This window comes from Diabrotica virgifera, chromosome 8 (genome assembly GCF_917563875.1).
Source record: "Diabrotica virgifera virgifera chromosome 8, PGI_DIABVI_V3a".
NCBI classification, from domain to species: Eukaryota; Metazoa; Arthropoda; class Insecta; order Coleoptera; family Chrysomelidae; genus Diabrotica; species Diabrotica virgifera.
Genome location: NC_065450.1, coordinates 203,930,055 through 203,942,851, shown reverse-complemented (window position 1 = coordinate 203,942,851; position 12,797 = coordinate 203,930,055). Strand labels below are relative to the sequence as shown.

The 12,797-nt window shown below is 32.7% G+C and overlaps 1 protein-coding gene across 1 annotated transcript in view; it reads right to left on the bottom strand.

The window, feature by feature from the left end:
- LOC114325648 (zinc finger protein 436-like) overlaps nucleotides 1-12,797 on the bottom strand; it is a 60,594-nt gene that overhangs the window by 36,160 nt on the left and 11,637 nt on the right. The window contains exon 6 of the mRNA XM_050659636.1: nucleotides 4,725-4,896. Within this exon, the coding sequence (XP_050515593.1) occupies nucleotides 4,725-4,896 (172 nt within the window). The remainder of the gene's footprint in view (nucleotides 1-4,724; nucleotides 4,897-12,797) is intronic.

Here is a 12,797-nt window from a genome sequence, read left to right as displayed (position 1 = left end):
CGATTTGAAAACTTTTCGCTTTTTGAATTAAAAAAAAAATTTAAAAAAACTGCTTAGAAAGACGAAAACTGGTACATTTATTTATATTCCAGAGATAAATCGATTTCATTAATTGCGAATTTCTAGTACTGGTCATAGGCGTCCGTTTTGGGTAGGCCAACAGTTATTTTATAGCATAACTTTTTTGTCTTGAATTTTTGAGCATTTTTGACACTAGATTATTAAATTATGAGGTATTCGAGTACTAAAAGTTACTCTTACTTTATGTTGGTAAATTACTTCGTTTTTTGTTGAAAAGTTCTTTCAATTTTTTTTCAAATTCCAAAAAGGAAAAACTTTCAAATCGATTTTTCTAGAAAACGAAATCAAGAGTACGTTTTAGTACTAGAATATCTCACAATTTAATAATCCGGTGTCAAAAATGCATAAAAGTTAAGAACAAAAAAGTTATGCGATAAAATACCCGTTGCTCTACCCAAAACGCACGCCTATGACCGGTACTAGAAATTTGCAATGGATGGAATCGATTCATCTCTGAAAAGTAAATAAGCATACCAATTTTCGTTTTTCTAAATAGAAGCGTTCTGGAGGTATTTAAGAAAAACTAATTTCATGACGCCATCTTCAAAGAGCTCTAGCTCCCTTAAGAAGCATTTTCGGACTAGGTGAATTGGGTTAAATTGTCTTAAAATTATCTGAGGAATCTCCTGTCTTCGTTTGTCGGTAGAGTTTCTGGACACCCTGTATATTCATTTTAAATTTTCATATTCAAATAAAAAGATTAATTCAAAAAATTTTGATTAATAAACTTCAAATAATTTAAATAACTTTTTAAAACCAATTACAGTTCAACTCTTTTTCAACTATACATTTTTTGTTCAATTAACAAACTTTTTGATATCAATTAATTTGCTGTTGAAATACCATTGGTATGTAAATAAGGCAGTTAGATAATAATGTGACAAAATATTTCCGCTTCAAAATAAGCTGTCCCAAATTAGAGTGCCTAATGACAAATTTAAATTTGATTTCACATCTCCATCTATAGACTATATAGGTGAAATTTGCTAATCATTTTAGACACGATAAGACCCTGTAACTTAAATAGTAGAACCTAAAATACAACGTATGAACACTGTGCCGTCACTTTTTAGTGGCACATGCGTCGACAGTGGCGCCTCAAACTTTTCACTTATGGACGGGATAAATAAATTAAAAGATTTTCTCTTTCACTCACAGATTTCATTTTTTTTAAATTACATGTGATTAGAAAATAAGATTCAGCGTAATTTTAACCCACCACCCCCTTCCCCCACCATCAAAAACTTCATTTTTCGTTTTTATTTTTTTTTTAGATAGAATGCAATCAATTTTAAAATTTCAAAAAATTCATAGGCATAGTTGAGGCTTTTACAAAACACGTCTATTTATTATAGATCCGTAGGTTGAGTGTACATAACCTCAAAAAAAATTATTTTTTTTTGGTAAATATCCATTTTTTTTAAATGGCTGGAGGTTTAATTTTTTTTTATTTTGTGTATTTTATCAAATACTATGTTTTTAATTTTTTTCGTAAGGTTCCCCACCTTCAAAAATCCAAAAAAAACTGTTTTTTGAGGGAGGGGTTTGGGGATTTGAACGTGTTTCTCTCATTTTTAAATGTTATAAAGGACTCAGTTACTTCAATTTACATATAACCTATAAGAACACATTGATTTGATCTATTTGAAGTCTATAAACTAGGGAAAATACATAAAAACCCCCAAAACAGTTTTTTGTATTTTTGAAGGTGGGAACCTTACGAAAAAAATTTGAAAAATAATTGAAAAAAATTAAAAACATAGTATTTGATAAAACACAAAATAAAAAAATTAGACCTCCAGCCATCACCAAAAACAAGTTACAAGGATTTTTTTCCAAAAAAAAAAAAATTTTTGAGGTTATGTACACTCAACCTACGGATATATAAAAAACAGACATGTTTTGTAAAAGCCTAAACGATGCCTACGAAATTTTTGAAATTATAAAATTGATTGCATTCTATCTAAAAAAAAATAAAAACGAAAAATGAAGTTTTTAATGGTGGGGAAAGGTGGAAGGGGGTGGTGGGTTAAAATTACGCTGAATCTTATTTTCTATCGCATATAATTTTTAAAAAATTTAAAAAAAAATGAATTCTGGGAGTGAGAGAGGGTACTTTTTAATTTATTTATCCCGGCCATAAGTGAACAGTTTGATGCGCCACTGTCGACGCATGTGCCACTAAAAAGTGACTGCACAGTGTCCATACGTTTTCTTTTAGGTTCTAATATTTAAGTTATAGGGTCTTATCGTGCCTAAAATGATTGGCAAATTTCACCTATAGCGGTTCTTAATCTACTATCTATGGCATAGAAATAGTACACTTTTTGTAAATAATTTATTTTTGGCATAAAACATATTCAGCACTGAAATAAAATGAAATAAATTTTCTTATTATGTCTATTCTTATTATGCCTATGAGTATCATACGGGACAGGAGGAAGAGTCACACTAAGCCAACCAAACACCATCACTGATGCGGTAACAGAACGCCAGGTTTAGTTAACCTAAAAATGTATTTTTTTAAAGCGTACTTATAACTGAAAGAATAAATTGATGAATAAATTGATTCAGGTTGTATGGGTCTCGAAAAGTATAATTAACCCCGCAAAATTATTAAAAATCTTGAAAAACATGTTTTTCGGGAGTTTGAAAGTCCTAAAGAATGTCCTAAAGCAGGGGTGGCGAACGTGCGGCCTTAAGGCCGCATGTGGCCTTTTCTTGCTTAAGTTGTGGCCTTTTCATAAATTTCTCCATAGCATTGGATGAATCCACAGATAATACCGATTCAGCACAGGTTCTATTTTTTATTTGAGCTATTACTGAGGATTTTCGATGTTTTGAAGAGTTGCTTGCATTAGGAACACTTTCAGGCAGGACACGAGGAAAAGACATCTTGGAGAACTTCAAAATAAAAATTTGTGAAGCAGGGTTAAATATAAATAATTTAGTAAGTGTGTGTACCGATGGTGCACCAGCCATGGTAGGAAAGCGAGAAGGTTTCATTTCGTTATTAAAAAAAGAATATGCTAATTTAGAAAACTTGATTTCTTTTCATTGTATTTTGCTCCAACAAAACCTATGTGCTAAGTCGGCTAGTTTGAACGATACTTTAGAAAAAATTATTGGTATTGTAAATTTTATTCGATCAAGTTCAATGCGTCATCGTCAATTTCGAGATATAATAATGTCAGATAATGACACATTCAATGGAGATTTACCATATCATAGCAAAATACGTTGGCTATCAAGAGGACAAGTTTTGCTAAAAATATTCACCCTGCGTCAACAAATAATTAAATTTTTTGAAGAACAAAAGAAATGTTGCGATTTATCAAAAAAAGAATTTTGTAGAAATGCTGCCTTTTTATGTGACATGACAATGAAGCAAAATGAATTGAATTTAAACTTGCAGGGAAAAACTAAATATATATACGAAATGTGGCAAAAAATTCAAGCTTTTCGAAAAAAAACTTTTATTCTTTAAATCTTTACTAAGTCGATTAGAAATTTCTAAAGAACATTTCCCACAGTTATCGGAAATTATGATGGAGCAAAATTTTTCCCCTCAAAATTTGGATGAGTATGTTTCTGTTCTGGATATATTAATTGAAGAATATAATAAAAGGTTCTCAGATTTTGAAAAACTTGTTTGTCACACTTAAATTAACTTTCGAACCACACCTTGTTGATATCGACGTAGCGGCCAAAGAATATCAAATGGAATTATTTGAGATAGGACAAGATAATATCTTTAAATCACAATTCGATTCAAAAAAAGATCCTATTGAAATATGGAAGACTCCAGTTATTTATCCTCGTCTAAGACAACACGCACGAAGAATTCTTTCATGTTTTGGAAGTACATATTGTTGCGAGACAACATTTTCATACATGACTCAAATTAAAACCCGCCTAAGAAGTCAAATAAGTGATGTTCATTTGAAAGATCAACTTAAATTACGTACCACGTCAATTGAACTAAATATTTTTTTTTGTCATCCAATAAACAACCACAGAAATCCCATTAAATTTTCTGGATCGTAAAATTAAATGTCAAATTTTTTGGAATTTATTAATTGTATGTCATTTTAAAAAATAAACTATTTAATTGCAAAGAAAATTATGTATTTTAATTTTGCATATAAATCCCTTTAATTAAATCGTATTATATATGTATGGATGCGGCCTTCTCAAAAATGGTAAAATGAAAATTGGCCTTCTAATATAAAAAGGTTCGCCACCCCTGTCCTAAAGTTACTTCATATTATATAATAGCCTATAAAAAATTCTAGATTTGACCTATTTTGAAGGGAAGGTGGTATGCTAGAATTGCGCTATCTTAGCGGTCTTATTTTCAATCACATAGAACGTAAAAAAATTGAATTCTTTGAGGAAATGCATTTTACCTATCTTTACCTTTAAAGGTACGGGGGTACCTTTTATTTTTATTACACTTTTTTCTACGCCTATAGAGACGGAAACGTCAACGATTTGTTGATTGTTCGGACAATTATGACAATAGTTGATTCCAAATAATGTTCAGGAGTCGACCTTCATCATTTTCAATGGCGTACAGTAGTTATGTTCCAGGGCAAAGTTCAAATAATTAAAATAAAAACATATTTAACAAATAAACATACCTTTTAACACAGTACTGACACTCGAAAGGCTTTTCTCCCGTATGAGTCCTCATATGGATCCTCAAATTAGATTTTTTCTTGTAGCTCTTTCCGCATTCTTTACAAGGATATCCAGAAGTAGCTGATTCTTCGTTTGATTCGGTTTTGACTATGTGAGGGGTCACCTGTACTCCTTTGAAAACAAATCAAAATGAGTATCTACATACAGCAGACACAAAAATACAACATTATTATATTCTAATGTTTGTTACTGCATCAAGAAAATTTCAAATCAACGAATTTGCATAAATTTGATCATACAGTAGATCATTTGTAGAAGAGCCAGGCAGATTTCCAGAATTTAGACTATTAGACTTTTTATTGTAGAACAATTAATAATAAACTAAATATAATAATAAAACCCAATAATAAATAAATATATAAAACCTATTTTCAGATACAGGCTGAGAAATCTACTCTACATCTCGCTATCTGTACAGTAGATGACACAACACCAATCAAACTTAGGGAACCAGAAATGCGCAGAAATCGCCTTACAAAGGACGAAAAAATACTCACCTGAATAGGTAAACCTCTGCACGGGCGACACCCAAATGATGTCAGCCAAGACTATGTCGACAATATAGCGTCAAACTATTGCTTGACATCGGGAAAGATGTTCCCCGAAACAGAACGTTCATTACTAGCCATTCAGGATCAGGTTATACCAACCAAAAATTACCTGAAATATATCGTCAAAAACCCTCAGGTCCAAAACGACAAATGCCGATATGGATGTCAAGCCCAAGAACCCATCCAACATTTTACCAGGAGCTGCCAGGCATTTGCTGCATCTGAATACAAGCAACGGCATGACTCAGTAGGAAAGATCCTTCTTTGAGAGATATCTATCAAACTGGGACTTCTCCAAACAGATCATCTCCCATATTATCAATACGTTCCTGAGAGTATGCGTGAGAATGATAACTACAAGCTATACTGGGACCGCACTGTACTCACAGACCAAACAGTGGCACACAACAGACCAGATCTCGCATTAGTTAATAAATTAACGATACAAACAACACTCATTGATGTGGCGATACCTAACAACAATAATCTACGTAGTAAATTTACTGAAAAGATCGCCAAGTACAGAGATCTGGAAATTCAAATACGAAGACAATGGACAATGCAAAGTACTCAGAGACTATCTATTATAGTCTCTACTACTGGAGTCATTCCGAAGAACCTCCTAGAAAACAAAAAAGCTGGATTCGAATGAACATCTTTATAAGGCCATGCAGAAATCGTCCTACTATCGACGGCCAGATGTTTACGAAAATGTTTGGGAGATACACTTCCATACCAAGTCACCAAGGCCTCGATAACATGGAAAGAGTCCCACCAGAGCTCAATTTTCCCCTTAGAGGGAGTGTGAGCCGTATGGCCAAATCTGGAAATAAATAATACTCTGATTGACTTCAGCAATAAAGGAACTAGGGTTTCATTATGTTGAAAAATCTAACCATTACTTAAAGAACATATTTCCACATCAATGGATTTGCAGAATGGAGACTGTTGAAGAGCCAGCTAGATCACCAGAGCTTACATCATTAGAGTTCTTGTTTTGGGACCATTAAAATGAACTATATACACGATGGCCGGAAAGTCTCTTTATAGTAATAATAATAATGTTTCAACCACGCCAATGCATGTTGGCGTTCCGGCGCATGAAACGCAATTGAGCGCTCAGGGAACTGCTAACACTGTTTATTTTCAACAAGATGGCGCTCCACCCCATTTTGCGTAAACGAAATCTTCTCGGACCGATGGATTGGACGAAGTCCAGATTTGACAACGCCGGAAAATACAATGTGGGGTTTCATTAAACAGAGGAGGTTAGAAAACGCAGATATGTTTCGAATGAGGACTTACGAAACGAAGTTCGACAAGCTGTTACATCAGATCCTCCGGACATGATATGGATACGAACATGGCGTCGTATCAAGTTATGTTGCAACAATGGAGGTATGCATACGGATGATTTGGATAAATAAATAATTTATTATTAATTACACAAACAAAATTGTTGTTATTTTTTTCCTGTGTAGTACAAAAAAACAGTTCACAAATATAGTATGTATAGTATAGTTGTAGGATGTATGCGAAACATAGGATGTAGGAAGTATGTATATTATTAAGAACAAAATAGAAAATGACTATAGAGCTGGGCGGTCCACAGTAGACCACCTGTACTCTATTACGCAAGTTATTGAGAAAAAAACAGCCGTCAATAAAGAAGTCCACCTAGTGTACGTAGACTTACAAAAAGCATATGACAGTGTGCCCCTCAGCAAACTATGGTCAACCCCATGATACTATAAATAAAGAGATAGTATTTTCCCGTAGCTCAAATACGTCCGAGTTCGCGCATTGCTTACGTAACTGGAGACCGGAAGTTGAATTTGAATTCTTGTTAAAGTTAAATGGGATTTGTATGCATTATGTGATAAAATTATTCAATTAGCAAAATAACATTAAACTTCAATGTATTCGAAAAGAATTTAATGTCGAGATTCCAGTCAAAATAACTGTCAAAGATAAAATATAAAATACAACCGCGAACAATTCAAAGTAATCGGACATTACGAATGATTACGAACCATTACGAACTTGCCGGTCTCCAATTACGTCACGACTTCCGGATGTGCAATATATTATCTTGTTATTTATAGTATCATGGTCAACCCTACAGCAAACCAACATTAAACATGGTCTTATCAAAGCAGTCCAAAGTCTGTACAATGAAACAAGGATTGGGGGATTTAAGGTCACAAAAGGATTGAAGCAGGGTTGCTGTATTTCGCCTACCCTTTTCAAAATTTATCTGGAACAAGCACTCAAGCTCTAGAAAAGAAAATGTAATGGCATGGGAATCCCCCTCAATGACGAGACGGCACTATACCCTTTATGTTTCGCTGATGACCAAATTCTGATTGCTCAGGATTATGACGACTTGAGCTACATGACGCGGAAGCTAATAGAAGAATATAACAAATAAGGTCTCGAAGTCAACATTAAGAAAACTGAAGCCATGTGTATTGGAGGGACAAAGCAGTCCATTACATTAGACGATGGGGTAGAAATTAAACACTGTGATGAATAGAAGTACCTGGGCGTGAAGATAAATCAACACAGTCTGTTTCGGTTCCTCAAATTGATAAGACGTGCGATACTTAAAATCTAATTAAAGAAATCGGTGTTTTCACCTCGTAATTAAAAAACTAGTTATTCATATTAAAGTACACATATCGATATTAAAAAAGTGAAATCTAAGTGGTTTTAAATCATGAGCGTTAATAGCGGGGGTGGACAACCCCCCGATAAAGATGAGTTAGAGTGTGCAATGGATGTGTCCCGTCCGGATCATCCAGCTTCGCCAGTGCCGGATCTTCCAGCTTCTCCAGTGGAGGAATTTAGAGGATTCCAAAATCCCAATTCACAGATAAGTACTGTTAATGATTCTGATAATGTTTCCGGGAAAAATGTAGACGTAAATACGGTCATTAAAAATATTAATCAATATTCTTCTAAAGATAATGCTCCATTTTTTGTTTATGTTCAAAGTAAAACAGGGAGAATAGGGAATCTCCATAGGGTAGCTACCTCTAGACTGATTATTAATTCTGTTCCAGAAATTAAACAGGACATAGCTAACATATCAATAATAGGAGCTAATAAAATAAAGGTCGAATTAACTTCTTATACAAGCGCAAATAAATTATTAACAGCACAGACCTTAAAAGATAAATACGATACATACATCCCAATGTTTTTTACACATGTAAGGGGGGTCGTAAGACAAATAGACTTAGAATTATCGGAACAGGAATTAAAAGAAATTATTAAACCGAAATTGGGCAACAATTTTGAAGTAAGTCACGTAAAAAGAATTTCACGTAAAAATGACCAAAATGAAATTGTTCCAACAACTACTATTATAGTTACATTTAGAGGTCAACTTTTACCCACAAAGGTAATAATAGAAAAAATGGTGTATGATGTCGAAAAATACGTGCCAAGAATAATTCAGTGCCTGAATTGTTTAAGATTTGGGCACGTCAGTCTGCAATGTAGATCAAAAGAACGTTGTAAAAACTGTGGAGAAGATCATAAGGCAGAAAGCTGCCAAAAAAATGAACCAATATGCATTTATTGTAAAGAAAAGCATTGCGCTACTGATAAAAAAAATTGTTCAGAATTTATTAGACAGAAGAATATAAAAAGAACTATGGTATATGAAAACCTATCATACGCCGAGGCGTCTTCTAAGCATGAAACAAGTTTTTCAAGTGTAGCAAAAAATAACACAAATTCTAACCGTTATACTGTTACTTTAAAAAGAAGGAGGTTAGCTATGTCCCCAGAGATCGATGAAACATTCGAAAAACGTAAAGAAATAATTTCAAATCCAAAAACTTTAACAGAACCTGTTTTCAATAAGTTTAAAAATATACCAAATTATAATAATGGTTGTGATGACTCTAACACGGTAAATAAACAGATAAAAACTTGCGAATCATTATTAAACCTTATCAAAGATATTTTAACTTTTTCAAATGTAGAAATTAAAAATAGTACACTTATTGAAAACATAAAAGACAGTATAACGCAAATTTTATCTGACTGTGAGTAACTTAAATATACTGCAATGGAATGCTAGATCAATTTTGTGTAATAAAGGTCACTTTGAAAAATACATTTTCGACAATAAAATTAATGTAGTTTTGCTTTCGGAAACTTGGTTAAAGAAATCTTCACATTTTTTTGTTAATAATTTTAATATATTTAGACAGGACCGTAATGACAATTTTGGAGGAGTTGCAATCTTATTAAGAAAATACTTTACCTTTTTTCCTAAGCCAAAATTTACTCCGATAAAGGATGTCGAATGTGTGTCGGTATCAGTTTCAATAAATAAAAATATAAAAATCCATCTATACTCTATATATGCCAAACCAAAACTAAACATTAGAGAAACAGATTGGGTTACCTTTTTTGATAGCTTAGAAAAGCCATTTTTGGTAGGAGGAGATTTCAATTGTCATCATACTGCATGGGGAAATAGTTATTCAGACATAGCGGGTTCAAGTCTTCTCGGTGCTATAGAGGAGTGTAACTTAAATTATTTAAATACAGGAAGCGAAACATTAATACCTAGATTTGGAAGTAATAACAAATCTGCTATAGATATTACAATATGCTCTAGAGATATAACTTTAAATTGTGATTGGAAAACTGATATTACACCATTAGGTACTTCCAATCATTTTCCTGTTCTAATTGAAACACATTTTAATACTACTAAATTATCCTTTAAGTGTAAAAACCAAGTTAATTTAAATAAAGCTGACTGGTCTTTTTTCTCTCAGATAGTAGATGAACAATTAGATGGAAGTAATAACGAAAGGTCATATAAAAGTTTTATAGAGTCAATAAATCATGCTACAAAACTAGCAATCCCACAGAAGAGAACAGAGATCAAATCAGAATTTAGCAAAGTTTGGTGGAATCAGAGATGTGCAAATGCTATTAAATGTCAACAAGAAGCTTTTTTGCTTTATAAAAGGCAGTCAAATTTAACTAACTATTTAAAATATAAAAATTCAGTAGCAGTAGCCAAAAAAATAATATTACAAAGCAAAAAAGATTCTTGGCAAGATTTTTGCAAACAACTTAACAGAAACACACCAATAAAAGATATATGGAAGTATATAAAGAAAATAAAAAATACATTTAATCCCCCAAGAAATAGGATCCAAATAGGTGAGTGGGTAGAAACATTCCTTAATAAAATTGCTCCAAGTTGGGTGGAAACAAATATTCGGCCGACTATTTCACTGAGCACGGATGATATAGATAGTGAATTTTCAAGTATGGAAATAAAACAAAGCCTTAAAACAAACAATAACACAGCACCTGGAGTTGATAACATTTATTATAAAATGCTCGCTAGTTTGTCAGAATCAAGTATTGAAATTTTTCGCAACATAATTAACTCAATATGGAATCGGGCAGAATTTCCAACAAGCTGGAAGGAATATAAAGCAATCCCAATTCTGAAACCAAATAGAGATGCGGAAGATCCAGAGTCATATAGAGCAATTTCTCTAGCTTCTTGTGTATTAAAAACTGTAGAAAGAATGATCAAAGTCAGACTAGTTCATTGGCTCGAAAATAATAAAAAATTACCTAAATTACAGTTTGGCTTCAGAAGAGGATGCTCAACTATTGAAAATATCGGCAACCTAGTAAGTGATATAAATATCGCCTTTACTAATAACAACTCCGTTCCAGCAATTTTCGTAGACATAGAATCAGCATATGATAACGTCATATTAGACATTCTCTATGAAAAAATGGAAAAAATGGGAATCTCCCAATCTTTGACCTCACGTATAAGATTACTATATTCCGATAGGTCAGTGTCAATAAATATAAATGATGAAACATTGGGACCTAAAACGACCAATATTGGGTTACCACAAGGAAGTATACTAAGCCCTGTACTATACTTAATATATACAGCAGATCTGGAAAGTAAAATTAAATGTAGTGAGACCGTTTCTATACTACAATTTGCCGATGACATTTGTATATATTCCCCATGCCAGTATATTGAAGAAGGGTGCAAAAAATTAAATATAGCCTATAAGAACCTTAATAAATGGTGCAATGAAAATGGCCTAAAAATTTCCAGGAAAAAAACAGAAGTCTGCATTTTTACGAGGAAAAGAAAACACATTCCAACAGAAATAACATTGGATACAACAAAGTATAGTGTACGGGCATCTGTAAAATACCTAGGAATGTATCTGGATAAAAAAATGACATGGAAAAACCACATAGATTATTTAATCAAGAAAACTGAAAAAGGAATTAACATCTTACGGTCAGTGTGTGGAACAAAATGGGGATCAGATCCAAACGTAGCAATCCTTTTGTACAAATCCTACATTAGGTCAATACTGGATTATGGTAGTTTCTTCTATGACCAAGCTTCCAAAAGTCAACTAGAAAAAATAGATCACGTAGTAAATAAGTGTCTAAGGCTATGCCTAGGGGCTTTAAAAAGTACACCAATTGATTGCTTATTTGCGGAAGTAGCAGAAACTCCACTAAAATATCGCCGAAAGATTTTAGCTTCCAATTTTATAGCTAAATTAAGTTCTAAAAATAGCAACTTAGTCCAAAAAATCAATATACTGTTTACATCGGATCTTACCCATAGTTATTGGAAGTTGAAAAAAAGTTTAACTATTACTGAGTCATATTATGTAATAAATAACGTAATAGAAGAAATATACTCTTCAGATATAGATCCATTATATAGCATAAATATTTATAACATCCATCCAATTAACTGTGTTTTTCTCCAAGACTATTCAAAATTTCACCCAAGGATTAGACAATACATATTTGAGGAGGATTTAGAAAAGTATCTTCCCAGATGTCAATATATATTCACGGATGCATCAAAGAACAACAAGAAAGTAGGTTGCGCTATATTTGATCCACATAAAAATCATAAAAAATCCTTTAAATTAAATGAAAAGCTTACAATATATACTGCAGAATTAATAGCCATATTAGAAGCTCTCCTGTATATAAGTAATATGAAAATTACAGCAGAATCATTTGCAATTTGTTCTGATAGTAAAAGTGCTATTATGAAAATAAAAAATATCCACCAAGTCAGTAGTAATTATATTTTGACTACTATAATTATTAAACTTCAAGAATTACAAACAAAAAAAATCAATGTATCATTAGTTTGGATTAAAGGACATTGTGGAATAAAAGAGAATGAAGAAGTGGACGAAGATGCTAAGAAAGGAAGTAGAACTGGAGAGCTTTTAAGTTATAAATGTCCCCACAGTGAAATTGCCTGCCACGTAAAACCCATAATACTAGCCGAATGGAGAGAAATGTATAGTAACAGTCCAAAGGGAAAATTTTATAAAAACATAGTTACCAAGCCTCCTGGCCAGTCTTGGTTCTCAAGACTGTCGGGAAGCAAGCGGTTTTTCT